The 20000-nt window shown below is 44.4% G+C and overlaps 2 protein-coding genes across 3 annotated transcripts in view; one reads left to right on the forward strand and one right to left on the reverse strand.

The window, feature by feature from the left end:
• Nucleotides 1–9037: 9037 nt before the first annotated feature.
• Nucleotides 9038–10198, forward strand: LOC133215771 (stabilizer of axonemal microtubules 1-like; the record flags this gene model as incomplete). The annotated part of the gene is given in 1 exon segment (XM_061359997.1): nt 9038–10198. A coding segment is annotated over 1 exon segment (919 nt), but the record flags the coding sequence as incomplete, so codon positions are not given.
• An 8292-nt stretch (nt 10199–18490) lies between these two features.
• ADAMTSL1 (ADAMTS like 1) overlaps nt 18491–20000 on the reverse strand; it is a 183501-nt gene continuing 181991 nt past the window's right edge. For both annotated transcript variants that reach the window (XM_061359996.1, XM_061359995.1), the window contains one exon: nt 18491–19041. In XM_061359996.1, the coding sequence (XP_061215980.1) occupies nt 18935–19041 (107 nt within the window). In that variant the 3' untranslated portion in view covers nt 18491–18934. The remainder of the gene's footprint in view (nt 19042–20000) is intronic.

Raw genomic sequence — 20000 nt, forward strand, 5'->3', positions numbered from 1 at the left:
TCCTTTCCTTTGCTATTTTCTCTTATCATTGTTGTCGTTGGTGGTAGCGGTGGTGATTCGTATTGTACATTAGTTGCTAGACTGTTCTTATCTCAGCCCGTGGGAGTTGCATTCCTTCGATTCTCCTCCCCATCCCTCTGGGGAAGGGGGGCGGGGGGACGGACTAACATGGGCCTCGATTGCTTCCAGCCTGGCACCACTCACTGGGAGTAAGTGCACAAGCTGTCTTGGTTGGGGTTAAACCATGACAGTTCTTTTTGGTGCCCAACGTGGGGCACGAAGGGGTTGAGATAACAACAGATCTGACCGGATTAATAGTCACTCGTCACAATGCTGATTTATTGGCTCTCAAAGTTGTTCCTCTTGATCTCACAGTCTCAGGATATCGTACCTTACTTCCATCTGGTATTTGCTGTATTAGTGTTTTTCAAGTGTGGCCCTTGGGCTAAAGTTCTTGTCTCAGTGTACTTTATGATAATGACTTGTAATACAATAGAATCATTGATCATGAAACTTATCTGGCTTATGTTCCCAGTATGGTCACCACCTTTATACTTTGGGAGGTATATAATAGAAGTGCTTAGGAATTACACATATTCTTTCTCCTTCTCGGGTGGTCAACCTGTGAAGGAGGCATTCTTTTACCCTCTCAGTCCTCCCCCCAGAGCATTTACAGCATCATTTGAGAGTTTTGAATGGCCTCTTAATGCTGTTGAGACTTGTTTGCTGATTGTGATGGGGATCACCATGTTGGCACGTATACAGAGTGTATTTTGCCCACAACTATTTCATCTGTTTTCAAAAGTTAAGCAGAGTCAGGTTTGGGTCTTGTCTGGGGTTAAACGACGAAGTAGGAGGACCAAGAGATTTTCTCTGAGGCTGGACAGTCATGAGTGGCAGGGTGTGTGGGACAGTATGAGCAAGTATCTAGGTCAGTGGGCCCCTCCAGTACTTTGGAATTTCACCACTGAACAACTGCAAAATCCAGAAGAATTAGCAAAACACTTAAATGAGGTGTGTGGTCATTCTGGCCATACCAGAGACGGACAAATCATGGCAACGTGCTGGGGCTTGGCCTATGCTTACAGGGCCATGTTCAATGCTTTCCAGCACCTTCACAAGGAAAAAAATGTCGCTGGATCTGAGGGCAAAGCAACAGCCAGTACAGTTACTCCAGCTCCAAGTACAGCAGCTACACCACCTCCAGCAACAAGTACAGTCGCTACTCAAACTTCGGCTGCAGCAGATAGCACAGCTACCCCAGCGGCAAGTACAGCAGCTACTCAAACTTTGACTGCAACAGACAGTGCAGCTCTCCCAGCTACAAGCACAGCAGCCACACCACCCCCAGCAACAAGTACAGTTGCTACTCAAACCACAGTGACTGCAACTAAACCAGAGGACCAATTCGTACCAATATCGGTTGCCCCTGTACGCAAGAGAAAAAGCAAAAAGGAGGCAGGAAGGTTAAAGCAAGATGAAGAAACAATGTGTTCACTACTCGATCCAGAACCTGATCAGGAGTCATCATCACATGATGAAGAAGAAGAAGGAGAGGTGACTTCTCGACTTCGGACCTCAACCGAGCTACGGAATATGCGAAAAGATTTTACCCGTCAACCAGGGGAGCACATCATCACCTGGTTGCTCCAATGCTGGGACAATGGGGCCGATGGTCACGAATTAGAAGGTACAGAAGCCAAGCAGTTGGGATCACTTGCTAGAGAAGGGGGAATTGACAAAGCAATTGCAAGACAGAAAAAGTCCCTCAGTCTTTGGAGGCGGCTCTTGGCAGCTGTCAAAGAAAGGTTTCCATACAAGGATGATGTTATGAGTCGTTCGGCCAAGTGGACTACTATAGACAAAGGTATCCAGTCTCTGAGAGAATCAGCCATCGTGGAGATGATCTATCACATCAAGCCGAATAACGGGAATATACCCATAGATCCAGATGAAGTCGAATGTACATGACCCATGTGGCGAAAACTTACACGGAATGCACCATCATCATATGCCCATTCATTGGCAACAGGAACCTGGAATGACGTAGTACCACTAACAGTGGATGAAATGGTTCATAAACTCCGCGAGTTCGAAGACAATCTCACCCCTTCCATCATCTCAGCTGTGGAAAAACGGTCCCAGGATCTCAAACAATTGAGGGACGATATATCTGACTTATCCAGCTCCTCGCGTGTACCAACACACGTTTCAGCTATTAACAAAAGGCGTCCCAGAGGGACGATGTTCGAGAGGGGAGATACAAGAGGTATACGCCACGGTCTACCCCATGGTTTTACCTGCGGGATCACGGAGAAGACATGACAAAGTGGGATGGAAAACCTACTTCAGTTTTGGAGGAATGGGTGTGTGAATTGAAAAGAGGAGCAAAGGCCAAGACTGATCGTCCCATGAGAGCTACGGCTTCAGTCTCTGGTGAGCAGTTTCCCAGGTGGAGTGGAAGAGCTGATTTTACTCCAGCTCCTGTGATAAAGAAGAATAATCCCTTTCAACATGACTTAAGCGTCCAATCCTGTGATGACTATTAGAGGGGCCCTGCCTCCAGCCAGGTGGAGGTAGGGGACAATCGGATTTACTGGACTGTGTGGATCAGATGGCCTGGCACATCAGTCCTGCAGAAGTATAAGGCTCTAGTAGATACCGGTGCACAGTGTACCCTGATGCCATCAAGCTGTCAAGGGGTGGAACCTATCTATATTTCTGGAGTGACAGGAGGATCCCAAGAGTTGACTGTACTGGAGGCTGAAATCAGCCTGACTGGGAGAGAATGGCAAAAGCACCCTATTGTGACTGGTCCAGAGGCTCCGTGCATCCTTGGCATAGACTACCTCAAGAGAGGGTATTACAAAGACCCAAAAGGGTACTGATGGGCTTTTGGTATTGCTGCTTTGGAGACTGAAGAAATTGAGCAGCTGCCCACCTTGCCTGGTCTCTCAGAGGATCCTTCTGTTGTGGGGCTGCTGAAAGTCGAAGAACAACAAGTGCCAATTGCGACCACCACGGTGCACGGGTGGCAATATCGCACCAACCGAGACTCCCTGATTCCCATCCATCAGCTGATCCGTAGACTGGAGAGTCAGGGAGTGATCAGCAGGACCCGCTCGCCCTTTAATAGCCCCGTATGGCCAGTGCGAAAGTCTAACGGAGAGTGGAGACTAACAATAGACTATCGTGGCCTGAATGAAGTCACACCACCCTTGAGTCCTGCTGTACCAGACATGCTAGAACTTCAGTATGAACTGGAGTCAAAGGCAGCCAAGTGGTATGCCACGACTGATATTGCCAATGCGTTTTTCTCAATTCCTTTGGCAACAGAGTGCAGGCCACAGTTTGCTTTTACTTGGAGGGGTGTCCAGTTCACTTGGAACCGACTGCCCCAGGGCTGGAAACATAGCCCTACCATTTGCCATGGACTGATCCAGACTGCACTGGAACAGGGGCAAGCGCCAGAACACCTGCAATACATTGATGACATTATAGTGTGGGGTGATACAGCAGAAGAAGTCTTTGAGAAAGGGAGGAAAATAATCCAAATCCTGCTGAAAGCCGGTTTTGCCATAAAACGAAGTAAGGTCAAGGGACCTGCACAGGAGATTCAATTTCTGGGAATAAAATGGCAAGATGGACGTAGACAGATCCCCACAAATGTAATCAACAAGATAACAGCAATGTCTCCACCAACTAATAAGAAAGAAACACAAGCTTTCTTGGGTGCAGTGGGGTTCTGGAGACTGCACATCCCAAATTACAGTTTGATTGTAAGCCCTCTCTATTATGTGACCCGTAAGAAGAATGATTTTAAATGGGGACCTGAGCAACAACAAGCCTTTGAGCAAATTAAACGCGAGATAGTTCATGCAGTGGCCCTTGGACCAGTTTGGACTGGGCCAGATGTAAAAAATGTATTGTACACCGCAGCTGGGGAGAATGGCCCTACCTGGAGCCTCTGGCAGAAAGCTCCAGGAGAGACTCGAGGTCGACCCCTTGGTTTTTGGAGTCAGGTATACAAAGGATCTGAGGCAAGCTATACCCCAACTGAGAAAGAGATACTGGCAGCCTATGAAGGGGTTCGAGCTGCTTCGGAAGTGATTGGCACCGAAGCACAGCTCCTCCTGGCACCCCGGTTGCCTGTGCTGGGCTGGATGTTCAAAGGCAGGGTCTCCTCTACACATCATGCAACTGATGCTACATGGAGTAAATGGGCTGCACTAATTACACAACGAGCTCGAATAGGAAATCCCAGTCGTCCAGGCATTCTAGAAGTCATCATGGACTGGCCAGAGGGCAAAGATTTTGGAATGTCACCAGAGGAGGAGGTGATGCGTGCTGAAGAGGCCCCACCATATAATCAGCTGTCAGAAAGTGAAAAGCAGTATGCCTTGTTTACTGATGGGTCCTGCCGTATTGTGGGAAAACATCGGAGATGGAAGGCAGCTGTATGGAATCCTCGACGACAAGTTGCAGAAACTGCTGAAGGAGAGGGTGAATCGAGTCAGTTTGCTGAGGTGAAAGCCATCCAGCTGGCCCTGGACATTGCTGAACGGGAAAAGTGGCCAGTACGTTATCTCTATACTGACTCATGGATGGTGGCAAATGCCCTGTGGGGGTGGTTGCAGCAATGGAAGCAGAGCAACTGGCAACGTAGAGGTAAACCTATCTGGGCTGCTGCACTGTGGAAAGATATTGCGGCCCGGGTGCAGAACCTGGTGGTGAAGGTACGCCATGTAGACGCCCATGTACCCAAGAGTCGGGCCACTGAGGAACACCAGAACAACCAACAAGTGGATAAAGCTGCTAAGATTGAAGTGGCTCAGATGGACTTAGATTGGCAACATAAAAGTGAATTATTTTTGGCCTGGTGGGCCCATGACACTTCAGGCCATCAGGGTAGAGATGCAACATATAAATGGGCCCGTGACTGAGGGGTGGACTTAACAATGGACACTATTGCCCAGGTTATTCATGAGTGTGAAACATGTGCTGCCATTAAACAAGCCAAACGGTTAAAACCTCCTTGGTATGGAGGACGATGGCTGAAGTATAAATATGGGAGGCCTGGCAGATTGACTATATCACACTGCCACCAACCCGCCAAGGTAAGCGCCATGTGCTTACCATGGTGGAAGCAACCACCGGATGGCTGGAAACATACGCTGTGCCCCACGCCACTGCCCGGAACACTGTCCTGGGCCTTGAGAAACACATTTTGTGGTGACACGGCACCCCAGAGAGAATTGAGTCAGACAATGGGACTCATTTCCGAAATAACCTTATAGACACTTGGGCCAAAGAGCATGGCATTGAGTGGGTATATCACATCCCCTACCATGCACCAGCCTCTGGGAAAATCGAAAGGTACAATGGGCTGTTAAAAACTACACTGAGAGCAGTGGGTGGGGGAACTTTCAAGCATTGGGATACACACTTACCAAAGGCCACCTGGTTGATCAACATGAGGGGATCTGCCAACAGGGCTGGCCCAGCCCAATCGGAACTTTTACATATTTTAGAGGGGGACAAAGTTCCTGTGGTGCATATGAAGAATTTGCTGGGGAAGACAGTCTGGGTTATTCCTGCTTCAAGTAAAGGCAAACCCACTCGTGGGATTGCTTTTGCTCAGGGACCTGGATACACTTGATGGGTAATGCGGGATGATGGGGAAGTCCAATGTGTACCTCAAGGGGATTTAATTTTAGGGGAAAACAGCCGATGAACTTAATTGTATGTTGTTGCCTGCTGTGTAATACTTTAATAGCCCGTCAACCAGATGTCTTCAGGCCACCAGTGACTAGCCCTGACTTCCCTTCAACCATCATCCCAGCAGAGAATGAACTTTGACAGAACCAGACAAGTTCTACAGTAAGGGAATGATCAGCATCAGCAGGCAACGACCCAGTACTGCACACAGCCTCTCCTGTTCTGAAAGACTGTTACAAGAGATGGAGCCTGACATCATGGGCCAGATGGACTCAGCAGCTTTATAGGGATTGGTCCATGCACTAAGATAGAAGTGCACTGAGATCAGAGTGATGGTATATTGAAAATGTGGGATCTGAGCATGATGTGAATGGTATGGAATAAGGGGTGGATAATGTCCTGGATTTAGCAGTAGCAGTCATTTTTTCTCCCTCTTGGTAGCTGGTGCAGTGCTGTGTTTTGACTTTCGGGCTGGGAACAAAGTTGATAAAAATGATGTTTCGATTTGGCCAAGGACTTTGTGAGCCTCATGCTCTGCCAGGGAGGAGGGGAAGCCGGGAGGCAGCAGAGACAGGACACCTGACCCAAACTGACCAAAGAGGTATTCCATACCACAGCACGTCGTGCCCAGGGGGGAACTGGGAGTTACCTGGAAGGAGATGGGGGCTGCCGGGTCAGACTTGTTGTTCGGCGCATGGTATTGTACTCCTTTCCCTTGCTATTTTCTCTTATTGTTGTCGTTGGTGGTAGCGGTGGTGATTTGTATTGTACATTAGTTGCTAGACGGTTCTTATCTCAGCCCGTGGGAGTTGCATTCTTTCGATTCTCCTCCCCATCCCCCTGGGAGCGGGGAACGGGGGGGGGCAGCCCCTGGGGAAGGGGGGGACTAACGTGGGCCTCGATTGCTTCCAGCCTGGCACTACTCACTGAGAGTGAGTGCACAAGTTGTCTGGCTTGGTTTAAACCACGACAGTACTCCTTTCTGCGAAACACACCGTACCTCAAATGACACTGAAGGTTCAAGATAATGCTATTACATATCACAGTTAATGTCAGAAGACTTTGCAATTAAAGGTTTCAAAATTCTCATCTCCTCCAAGCTACACACATAGCTGTTTCTATCTGTCTGCGGGTACGTAATCTGATTTTAGTTTTGTCTTGCTTGGTTATAAAAAGATGTGCCTAACCTCCAATAATATATGGTTCGTGTCCTCCATTCCCTCTTGTACCCCCTAATGTTTTCAAGATTGTGTTACATGGGAAACTATTAATATCTATGGAGAAGAACTGGAATTACAATAAAATTATACCTTGTTTTTAGGGAATAGTAGCACTGAATAGTAGCACTGCTGGCTTACAATAGGTGAAATAAATTCATAATGCCTATGAGGTCTCCAAATATGTGGAGCTAGTAAATTTTTAAAATTGAAGACAGATGGACTTGTCATATTTTGAATATTTTGCAAAAGCTGTGGTTACATCCAAAATGCACAGACTGTTTTCCAGCAAAGATGATGGAAGAACCTAAAAAGATTTTTGGTTACTTTTGGTTGGCATCTGAAGTGTCAGCTCTCTGAACAAGCCTTTGCTTAGGGATGGGCTGAATCTTACTAACTTCTCTGTTTTAATGCTTTATTAATACATCCTCTGTAATGACACATCTGTTTATGCTTGTGGCTCACCCTGCTGGGCCACAGGAGAAAGATGTATCCTAGGCATGGGCACAAGGTCAGTGTCCCACCAGTGTGGTGGTGCCTGGGGCATTTACACACCTCTGCACTAGGAGAGCATGCAGCCTGGTCTTCAGTGGGACCAACAGTGGCAGATGAATGTCTATGCCAGTGCACACAGGCAGACCCATTTTCTCAGTTGACAATGCTAATTAGCAGCATGAGGGCACCTCTGTACCCAAGGGCCAGGGCACTCTCTGGGAGCAACATGGCATCAGTGGCTGCTGCTTCCTATCTTGTGCCAGCGCAGGCAACTTGATTTGAACCAGAAGGACCTTAAATGGACACCTAATTGATGCAAAGTTACAGTTTTTTAGTCACCTTCACAATGTAATGAGCGCATCCTTTGTGCCATTCTAAAGGAATAACTCTGTTTAGATTGGGGAGTTCAAACATCCTGATACCTAACTGCATCATTTACTTTCTAGTACTTTGAAATCTAGACTTCCTTCCTGTGCAGAGTCGGCTGGAAGCTGATTTGTCTCATGACTCTCAATGTGGTTTGAAAGAAGGGAAAATTAAAAAAAAGTAAATACTTGGGTTAGCTCCAAAACTATCTAATTTCAACTTCCTACTAGTAACCATAATGCTCTCTAGGGAAGCTGCACAAGGTTACTACGAAGGGAAAAATCAATGGTCATGTGGCTCCAGCACTGGTCAGTGTTAGGCAGCTTTGCAATGAATTTTTAGTGTGACTCAGTGCAAATCTTTTAAAGTCTCAGTGCCTTATTTTTTCCCTGTGTCCTGCCAAGGAACGAAGACATGAATATTTCTAAAATGCTGCCTAAGGGTTTTTCTTAGTCATGAATTTGGATAGCAAGTATGGACCATCTCTGCAGTATGATTCACAGCTTTAGATCAGCATAGGCTTGGTCTGCAAATTCCAGCACACTTTTTCAAATAAGGAAGAATTGGAGGTAAAGTTGCAAGCTCCTTCTTGGTTCTTGCTTGTATTGGCAGCAGGAGTACCACAGAGGGAAAAGCCAAGAGCTGAGGAGATGTCGCACAGCACAGCTTGCTGACACTAGCATGAGCTGCACAAACCTGAATTCAGCAAACAGTAGGCAGCATCACATCTATGTAGCTGAGGAATAGGTCATCTCAAATGAGAAGGTACAAAGAGGAAGGGTAGCTCTGCAACTTGGCCTTTAAAGTGGAATGGTGGACATCTCCTTGCCCTAGACATACTGTGGATGACACCTGAACAACCTTCTGCAGACATAGGCATACTTTGTCTGTGCTCTGAGCTAGCCACAATATAACTACATGATACTCCACTTTCATGATTTCTGGTTAACTGGTCATGAGGACAGTGCCCACTCTGTCACCTGCACAGCCTTTGTAAGACAGAGAATGTAATTTAATCTTCCCACACTGTATTTCACCATCTGTATAGGTATAGGTGGTACATGACTACTTTAATTCAATTTTCTGTATAGATGCTAAGCACTTCCAGGGGTTAGCACAGTAGTCTGTAAGGTGTTCTGTAGCAGCTCTTTTAATAGAATTTTTCATTACAACAAGTATTTATTACAGTAGAAAATGTAATAATCAAAACATAATATGGTATAAGCCTAAACTCACCAAAGAACTTCAGTTGAGCATTTAGATGATTCCTCTTACAATTCCTGTATTTCAGATGACTATGTGCTATGGAATGAACAAAAGACAGACTTGATCAGACCAGATGACAGATTTCTCCCATCAGAATTAAAATTTGACCACAGAACCATTTTCCAGGACGACTATCTGTACAGGGGGCTGGTTGCCACTCAGAACTTCAAACCTCCAAATCAAGTTCAGAAAACCAAGGCTCCTGAGTATATAACTAATTATAGAGTGAAATATGTGCCGCATCCTCCTGAAAAGCATTACATCCATAAAAAAGAGAAATAGAAGGCCAATGAGGTCCCATTTGATGGCCTCACTACCCACAGAGTTTCTTACAAGGGAATGGCTGGTCAGCCAGCCAAACTTGCAAAACCATGCCAGTCAAAGTATCTCAATGATACTCCATTTTCCTCTACAACTGAGTATCAGGACAAATACCAAACTTGGCCACGGGCTTCCATAATCACCAAAAAACCTGTTGTATATCTTCCTCCTCTTGAGAAAATGGACCTTCAGACCACTATTAAGATACATTACAAGCACCCAAATGGCAAGCCAACCAAGACGTGTCAATCTGTGGCCCAAATACCTAAAAGTACTGGGCCATTCAATAGCTCTTCTACAATGAAAGAAGACTATAAGCCTTGGCTGTGCAAGAGGCTAAAACGTATCATTCATGCTCCAGATCTGACTTTCTCAGCAAAGCCAATGGATTGCTTGACTACTTTTCAGACCCATTATGTGCCTCATTGGCCCACAGTTACGAAGAGCTATAAATCTGCCTGGTCAGGCCCAAAGGATCAAACTCCACTACAAGCTAAAACGATCTACACTGCCAGCTACACACCCAAAGCTTTTGTTAGATGCTTGGCCTCTTACAGACACCCACCTGGTTAGGTCTTTGAGGGAACTAATGCTGATGGTCACAGTCTCTATCTACCTGCTTCCAAGAGTCGAGTGCCTGCAGGGTTGACACGGAAGGAAGAAGAGAGTGGACATCATCTTGGAAATGGATTCAAAGAGCAAGGCCCCAGTGAGCTACAAATGAAAGCTTGATTTTCTTTGTAACCTTCTTTCAAACCAATCTCTGATTTTATATTTGGAGAGCTCTTAAAATACACTTTATTTCCAGACATTGACTTTTTCTGGATCATTTGTACAAATGGAAAAGAAAGAGATGTCAATCCTTGTTTCTCTAGATTTTATCTTTTTTTGTTTTCCGCAGATAACTCTTGCTCTTTATTTGAGACAGATACCCTCCTCCTAAGACACAAAAAGAGAGATCTTTCAGGTTTCTTTTTCTTTTCCCTTTAAGTTCTACCTAGATGTATAAAAGTCTCATTAAAAACAATATATGATAACACTAAGGAACAGAAGGGGTTCACCTGAATGACTAAAGGTGTGGTTCCACAAAAATTAAATCTGACTAAAGCTTGGGCTGCTGCTGTCTTACCTTTATCTCCACCTGCAGCTGCATGTTTCCCCAGTTGTCTCTCTTTCTGGTAAAAACATTAGCATTGTTAGACTGCATGATGGAGTGGATCAGGAGACTGACTTGGCCAAAGGCAAATAAGTGTTTTAGTAAGGTTAAGACTTCATTTCCCGGAACCAGTGCATCACAGAGTTGCACAGTTACCAAATCAGGTGCAGGAGGTAAGTGCAGAAAGGAACAGGAGACTCAGGTAGCTCAGACATAGCTTGGCTGGAGCTGCTGTTGAAGTGCATCCCCCCTTCCCAAGTAAGTTGTTCAGTGCTTGCCCTGAAGCACAGCCTTCATGTGCTGCCTGACCTCCCTTGGAGGAAGGGCTTGTTTAACCCTGTCTCTGCCAGACTCCTCTTCTCCTTGAGTGGACTGATGATCACAAAGTGATCTACTGCATGGAAAGGCTGCTGTTCTCCTCCTGGCCTTCTGTGCAGGCAGCAAACCTCTCTTTTCTCTACAACACAGCACTGTCTTCACAGCCTGCAGTTCAATTTTGATTAAAATGGTTAGTGTCATTAAAAAATTAGCAGAATAGAAAATTATAATTTAGGAATAATTGAGAATTGAGGTGTTTAACACAGAAAATAAAGATGGGCTGCACTGAAGTACACAGGATTCAGTAACTGTTTTCATGCAGAATGAATTTGTGGAGAAAGATGAATAGAAGTTGTATTTACCTTATGTTTGTGCCAATGAAATTTAATTTTTTCTTAGAGTGGTCACAGTGTCAGAAAGAAGAGTACATATACAAGTTAGAAGCCCTGTAAAAGAGCTTAAAAGGTCACTATTTGTGTATAAAGAAGAAAAAAACCGAATCACACCTTTAGTTTTTGAAGTTACATATAGGAGGAGGAAACCTAAACTACACCTGTGTGTGAGTCAAAACCAGATGCTAGTGCTAGATGATACGCTGGAGGGAAGGAATGCCATCCAGAGGGACCTCGACACACTTGTGAGGTGGGCTGATGCCAACCTCATGAAGTTTAACCATGCCAAGTGCAAGGTTCTACAGCTGGGTGGGAGCAATGCCAGGCACAGCTACAGGCTGGGCAGAGAAGAGATTCAGAGCAGCCCTGAGGAGAAGGACTTGGGGGTGCTAGTCAAAGAGAAAATGAACATGAGCCAGCTTCAATGTGCGCTTGCAGCCAGAAAGCCAACCGTATCCTGGGCTGCATCAAAAGGAGTGTGACCAGCAGGTTGAAGGAGGTGATCCTGCCCCTCTGCTCTCATGAGACCTCACTTGGAGTATTGTGTGCAGATCTGGTGTCCTCAACATAAAAAGGACATGGAACTGTTGGAACAAGTCCAGAGGAGGGCCACGAGGATGATCAGGGGACTGGAGCACCTCCCATATGAAGATAGGCTGAGAAAGTTGGGGCTGTTCAACCTGGAGAAGAGAAGGCTGCATGGAGACCTCATAGCAGCCTTCCAGTATCTGAAGGGGGGCTATACGGATGCTGGGGATGGACTCTTCATTAGGGACTGTAGTGATAGGACAAGGGGTAACGGGTTAAAACTTAAACAGGGGAAGTTCAGGTTGGATATAAGGAGGAAATTCTTTCCTGTTAAGGTGGTGAGGCACTGGAATGGGTTGCCCAGAGAGGTTGTGAATGCTCCATCCCTGGCAGTGTTCAAGGCCAGGTTGGACAGAGAGTTGGGTGAGATGGTTTAGTGTGAGGTGTCCCTGTCCATGCCAGGGGGATTGGAACTAAATGATCTTAAGGTCCTTTCCAACCCTAACTCTTCTACGATAATTAGCAGTTGTTCAGAAACCTGTCAGCTGCTCTGCAGTGGTCTTTCCTGTTTTGTGGGGCAATTATGAGTGAATAAAAAGACTACGTGCCTTTAGGCAAACTTCCAGTGTTTGGAGCAACCCAGAGGAGCAGATGAACCTTGCACTTATGATGAAGCACAAGACAACATTTCTCATCCTATGAACAAATGAGTGGAATGATGGGAGTCAGCTGTAATCAACCTCTTATTTCATTCATTGGTACTTTCTGAGACTGGATAATGGCATGAATACCTAAACATTGGCATAAGTACAAAGAATATTACTGAAAAATATTTAAAAAGCCAAAACGCAAGGATGAAAGCCAAGGGCTTTGTCGTTGGCAGGGTTGAAAAAGGCTTCCAGGGGATGCTAAAAAGAGGAAGGAGGATTGTGCTAAGCAATAATAGGTGAAAACTGTCATTGTCAGAGCAGGTTACTACACTAGTATCAATTACTGTAATCACTGCCAATACATGTCAGGGATAGTTCCCTTTATGTACACTGCAGAGCCTGTTTAGAGGGATAGCTTTATCATGAGTCCCTGAAAACACCAAGCTCACCAGGGCTACTGATCTCCAGGCAAAGCACAATCTATTAGGCAAGTCTTAAGCACAAAAGCTGAGTTAAGGAAACACATCAAACTAAATTTTAGAAGGGTAGCAGCTTCCTGGGAGGTCCTGAATGTTTGCTCAGCCATCGAGGACTGTGGGTCCCATCTGGGAAAAATCTAAGCAAAAAATACTTTATTCTCCAGTCCTTAGCAGGAAACAAAGTAAACCAACTCTCAAATAAATTAAGTTATCCGGAATAATGGGGAGATAACTCTTCAGGTCAGTTTTGACTCATGTGACACCAGCCTTTCAACCACCTGTGCCTGCAAAGACAGCAAACCCCATTGCCTCACATCTGCAGGAGACAGTTCCTCCATCTGGACAAGGTTTGCAGTTAGCAATATATGAGAGGTCAAAGCAATCGGTAAGTCATGCACTTATGGTCTAGCAATTTGAACAGGCAGCAAATTTGTGAAAAGTTTAGAAACTTTTCTACCACAAACTCTAAAAAGGGCTTCACCCAGTGCTATAGATTGCTAGAAAGAGCAAATTGTCAGCACCTCATGTGTTTCAGGGCTATGAAGAAAGTGTTGAAAGATAAGTGGGATGCCCCAGCAAGGACTGAGGATGTTCATATCACAGAAGGAAGGAATATTGATCCTGGGCATAGTACTCCAGAGACAGGAGGCAGCTGAACTTTACATATGAAAGAACAATTCCTTTCTTTGCAAGGCATAAAAAAAAAAAAAAAGACTTTCCTGGGGCATGGCTGAGACTTCCCTAAGAAAGCCGTGTCTTCTCAGTTGGAAAAAGGCATCTGGGCAGAGAACTGTGGTCTGAGTCCACTGGGACTGGAAAATTCCCGAACAAATTTTCTGAGCAGTGTTTGCTTTTGGCTGATCACATTACAAATCCCTCTTCCCTATTGTACTAATGTCTTCTTCTGCCTCTTTCCCACACTGGAAGCAGTAGTCCTAGTGATTTGTGCCTCTCTTCTTGATTTTGTGGGGAAATACTCTGGGGCAACCTGATTTGACTTCTCCATCTGGCTGCATGTCTGTCCTTCATGTTTTAGGCTGTATTCAGCAGCTAGGAACAGGGTAACTCTTACGGAGGCAGTAGAGTGTTTGGCTCTATATTCCCTGTTTCCACTAGCTCACTAGCGCTGTGCTTGTTGGTCTGAACTATCCCCAGGGCTCACATGGCACTACCATGTGCCATCACATGTGTTTCAGCATGTTGCCTTGCTGGGAGAGCAGGCCCCTGCTCTGTTTGCCCTCTGCTAAAGAAGAAAAGTGCCTGTGGGATCCTCCCTGCACAGCTGTATTCAATTTGCTGTGATTTGTATGTAGGGGGTTAACAAGCAGGTTTTCCTTTCTTGGTAATACAATCACTAGGTTATATGTTATTAGTTGAAAACTGACTCCATCAGTGTTTCAGTAGGTGAAGTGTATTAATAAGCATCCAACAACCTCATGGGCTATTTATTTAAACTAGTAATTTATGCTTTTGTAAAAAATGCAGCATGTTGAAAAGGGTGGAGGTAAGTCTCCCTATAGCCCAGACCAAATTACTCCTCAGCCGAACCATTAAGCACTTCTTTAAGAGAAAAGAAACCTGTCCTAGCTCCTCACTTGGAGACCAAGCTGTTCAGAGCCTGTCTGGTGTGATCTTTCTGGTTTGGGTTTTATTATTGTGCTCTGCCACTAGCCCTGGGGAGTTTGTAAATGAAGTAGGCTCAGACCTCTTCCAAGACCTAGAATGAACAGGCTACTTTATAGTATTGAAGATGGTAGTAGGGAGTGGTTTTCCATGCCCATGTCATCCTAAGCATATGTGGATAACTATATGCTTACTGTGAAATTGTTCACATCCTGCCACTACTTAAACAGTGTTTATATGTAGCCAGACTACAACCCACCAGTGTCCCCTTCACTTTTAGCCACATAAACCTGCATACTTTTATTTATAACTGCACAAATATAAACCTTTTCTTTGCAGAGGGCTTAAAAGCCTAAACAACACTCTCACTTTTCCCTTTTTTTCCACTTTCTAAGAGGTAAGCAATGCGTTATCAGGAAGGATAGAGAACTGCAGCCTGGACAAGCAGCACACAATTTGTTCATTGTTTTGGCTTAAAAGCCCTTGTTATCAGAGTTTTATAAACCCTGTCCCTGGGTCAAGGCAGCTAAGTGTCTCCCTGCTCTTCCCAGACCACTTGCTCTGCCAGCAGAGGGGAGTCTCCTGCCTGGTCCCTATTCAGCTTCCAGTACCTAAAGGGGGACTACAGGAAATCTGGAGAAGGACTTTTTATGAGAACATGTAGTGGCAGCACAATGCAGAATAGCTTTAAACTGCCAGAGGGTAGATTCAGATTACCATTAGGCAGAACTTCTTCACTATGAGGGTGGTGAGGCGCTGGCACAGGTTGCCCAGAGAAGCTGTGGCTGCCGCATCCCTGGCAGTATTCAAGGCCAGGTTGGACAGGGCTTGGAGCAACCTGCTCTAATGGAAAGTATCCCTATCCATGGCAGGGGGGTTGGAATTAGATGATCTTTAAAGTCCCTTCCATCTCAAATCATTATGTGCTTCTGTGTTTGCAGACATACATGCCTGGAGTAGTTTAGCTGTGCTTACCTTGCCCTGTAACAGGGGGGGGACTAAATCTCCTGTGGGGAGCCTTTCTGCACTACGTTTTTCTGCTTGTTGCAGAACCGTTTTTTTTTTTGTGTGTGGTATTTTTTTTTTTTTCCTTGAGGAAAATGAGTAGGGAGAACAAAACTGGAAGCTTACTTTCCAGGTTTTCAAAGCTTTTGGTTTGACTGGTAACCAGAGCCATATACATAAAATGAAAATAATAATTCTATTGAGAACCTAACGTGGCCTGCTGTACATTTTACATCAACACCAGCTTTTGTACTTGTATTACTCAAAATGAATGACTGAATTCACATGGCCTTCAGTACGGTTGCTTGGATGTCTCAGATCTCAGGTCTTTGGCTGTCGTGTGTGTGTGTTTGTGTTTGACATGTCTACATCTGCAGTGTAGGTGTCTATAAACAGCATACGAAGGAACATCATCCTAGGGAAATAACTGCCAGTTAATCAGAGCAAAATCACTCTTCCCTTTTAGGAGAGACATTTTATTATTGTTGAAAGAAAATGCTATTTTTTTTTTTTTTTTTTTTTTTTTTTATTTTTTTTTTTTTTTTTTTTTTATTTCTCTCCTCCTAGTAGTCCTGACTATCACTAGGTTTCTTTCTACATATACACTTGATGCTTCGAGGAGCTGGAAGATCCATTGCTGAAGGTAGAAGCATCCTATAAGGAAAGACTGAAGTAGTAGTGTTTGCTTCATGCCATAGGTTGCTGAGGAGAATTACAAGATGTCTTTAAGTATTGTTGCATAGAAAGACAGGAGTATACTTTTACTGATTTTCACGATCCTAGGACCCGCAGTGGTGGCTTTATACTTCTGCAAGAGCAATAGAGGCAAAATATTAGCAAAAAAGAGTAAAGCAAGGCAAATAAAGAATTTAACCAGACACGTATAACAGGACGCAGAATCTTAATGGCTGGAGACTTTTAAAAACAACACATCCTCTTCCCCCAAGGCAGGTAGATCGTTTGCACTTTGTGTAACAGCTGTGTGCTGTTATCATAATACAGAGTAAGGACAGAGTACTCCAATAGCTTTGTTACTTTGTTTCTCTTTTGTTTTTAAGATTAATAAACAACACAACAGACAGCAGTAGTTAAATAAGTAACTTGCATTACTTGTACAAAAAGTTATATAAATACAAGTTTGTACTTTTGTTTTCTTTTTAGAGGAGGAAAGCATCCTTTTGTAAAATACGCAGCAATCCTTACTTAGATGCTGTCAACTCACAATTAAGAAGACAGAGATGTGTAAATAAATCTACACTGTGCAGAGACAAAATAGTGGCTTTGTTTTTATCCTGTGTGTTATTGCACAGCTGTTATTCAACATGTGAGCATAATATGTTTTGCTATTAAACAAATGAGAATACTTCCCTGTATTGCTTTTTTTGACTACTGTACCAGAAATAGCCACATCATCATCCCCAAGTAAATGCGTGTGCTATTAAAATTAAGGGAAGTATGTTATTACTGTTGATTATAGAGGAACAAAATTCTAGGGAGATTTAAAAAAAAACACACCCAAATAGTTTTATCTGGACAAAATAATGTACAATTATTAATATTGCACTTTTTATAAAAGAAATCCTAATAAATATACAAAAAAGATATACATTTACATACATCGAAAGACATTCTTTTTTTATTAAATAACAACTTACACTGATGCTTAGCAACACTATTTCTTGAAGACCCATTTGTAATAAAAGCGTTCACTGGCAGATGTATTTTGAAGTAACCCAACTTGAGACAGTTTAATGTCATGAACCTCGCACTGACCTCAAAAGCAGACTCCCAGCTTTGCTGAAAAATCTACATGTAATGGAAGCTGTAATACAGCAGTACTCAAACAGCATTTCACTAACGTACCACAGGGCATGAGCCCCACTGGGGGTGACAGGAGAGGCACAGCCAAGCCTTTAATTTAGAGATGGTCTTGAACCAAAGCCTCAGGTCCAGATACATGTCTTTTAAAGTTTCACAATGCTCAAATGCTGTACTTTGCAGATTTCCTCTAATTTTAGGGCCCTATTCTGAGCAGAGCAGAGAGAGCCCAAGAACGAAAAGCAGGAAATAGCTGATTGAATAACTACTGCAGTTGGCCAGGGAGAAAGACTTACAGACAGCATGCAAAATCATGCTGTGGATTTTATACTTGTTTAGATTGTATCTGCAGAGTGTTATACATGGGCTTTAAATGTGCTGCTTTATAGCACCTGTTTTGTGTGGAAGGCAACTGGAGGGAAGAAAGTTTCTTAAAAATTGTGTTAATCCTCTGGGCCTGATGCTGGATCTGTTGTTTCTACTGAGCAGGAATAGCAGCAAGGAATCAGAATACATCTCTTTTCTACTTCTTTCCTACTGCCTGCTTGTCTGCCAGGAGAGAGAAATTTCATGTTAGCATGAAACCTTTCCAAAACCTGAGGTTTGAAAGCATCTGAACACTGGGGACTAGTACTCCTCTCTTTTCAAGTGTTAGTAGGATGCAGTATGCCAAGTAGCTTCTGTTACCACAGACAATTTCTATCTTTCCTGCCTGAGCTCTCTACAGGACAGCATTTTCAGGTTTGTATTACACAGATCATACTTTATCTCCTGTAATTACTACCATTACCTCACCTGTGTGCTGAGGGCAACCCTCCTATCCCTAATCCTCCCTTTCACACACCACCTGGTGTACTTCAGGCTCATGTTACACGCTGTTTTCAACTTCCCCAGGCACCAGATCCTCAAAGATACCAGGATCTCCCACTGAAAATGTTTGAAGGCCTGGCATGAGAAGGAGGAAGGGATTTTGAAAGACAGAAAGGAATCTGATCTCATATGTAACAGATTTATAAAGCAAAAACATATGCTTATGCTCTCAAAGTCATCTAAGATAGATGAAGTATCTGATAGATGAAGTATCCATATAGCTCAGTGTTTAGTTTTGTTTTTTTCTTTTCTTTTTCCCCCCCCCCCCCCCCTGCAGTAGCCCATGACCTATCTAGCTGTTTGGGCATCTGATTTATATTGTGGTGGTCCAATGTGAAGTTTTTATGCTGATCCACTTCCCCATCTGTCTGCTAGTGTTTCTCCAGGCATGTACGTGGATTATGGGGTAGCCCCACTTCTCTCAGGCCCATTGCTGGTGGCGAGGGACTGACTCTTTGTGGTCTACCCTCATGATCATGTTTCACTCCAGGACTTCTCAGATTCATAGAAGGGAAAACTTGTGACCAATGATTTGGTAAAAGGTTTTCTTTTCTTTCTTTTTTTTTTTCTTTCCACTTTTTTTTTTTAAGAGAAATAAATAAATAAAATGGAAAAGAGAATTCCATTCCATTTATACTTTCTGTAAAAGTCCTTGCATCATTGAAGCAAAGTCTGTGATCCCCTTGTTCCTCCATTTCCACTGCTTTTGTCTTCAAGCTTTTCCACAAGTCCCACAGCAACGTGACTTGAACTGGGTGAGCTGGCAGAGTTTGAGCTGCTTCACTTTCTCGCAGTACCTTGTGGTGTCTCTGCACTCCACTGCCGAAGGGGAAACAAAAAGGAGAAGTGGTGATGAAACAATGAAAGAAAGATTTCTTACCTGAAAACATTTCCTGGGGTGGCCAAGAGGGGCACCAAGAGGACTTTGTGTTGGGAGGTCTCACTATGAGCATGAATTTCACTTGCTGAGCATGACTTCAAGCGGCCAAAGGCTCAAAGGAAAATGTGGTGGGAGTCTTTTCTTTGAGAGACCTAGGGAGAGGGCTTCTGAGGCTGCTCTAACAGTGTCAGTTTGTCACCCACCAGTGTTTTAGGGAGGCTTTAGAACAGTTGTTAGACCAGAAAAGTAGTAGTAAATAAAACTAGAAACCCAGTTAAACAGAGTATCTCAAAGGCATTTTGGCCAACCTTTTACACTTGAAGAGACAGTGTGAGGGAGTGTTACCTCAGCTGAGCAGGTGTTGTAGTGTGTGTTACAAGTGCGTTCCAGAGCACAGCTTGGGATGTGGATGTTAACACACTTTTTGAGCTCCCCTAGGACTTTGGTCCTGGTATTATTTCAACAATTTTGGAGGCCCACAGCCTCCTGCTTTGGAGTTCCAGACTGCAGAACTGTCCACCATCCCTGCAAGACCTTGTGGGTGTTGTTGCCTGAGGGAGTCCTACTTCCCACGCTAAGACTGGGAAGGGGATCATCACAGGACATTTACACATAGCAGAAAGAGGCTGCAGTGACAGCAAGGGTCATGTTTCGTACTTGTAAGCTCCATCAGCCCTTCCACTTCCATTAGGGTATCCCAAACTCAGCTTGCATGTTTGAACCTGTGGAGTCTGCTTTGTCTCTACTGAAATGGAGCCTCAAAGTTGGCGTGGCTGCAGGCATGCACAGGTGGGTTCTGCTGCTCCTTCTGTGATGACTGCACAGAAGCTGGCTTCTGTGCTTGAGGATGGGATCTGCCCATCAAAATCAGCCAGCAAAGTGGGAGATAGGGCAAATG

This window comes from Neopsephotus bourkii, unplaced genomic scaffold, assembly GCF_033783945.1.
Source record: "Neopsephotus bourkii isolate Nb327-2 ecotype Australia unplaced genomic scaffold, CSIRO-AGI_Nbou_v1 NB_1002, whole genome shotgun sequence".
Classification (NCBI taxonomy): Eukaryota; Metazoa; Chordata; class Aves; order Psittaciformes; family Psittacidae; genus Neopsephotus; species Neopsephotus bourkii.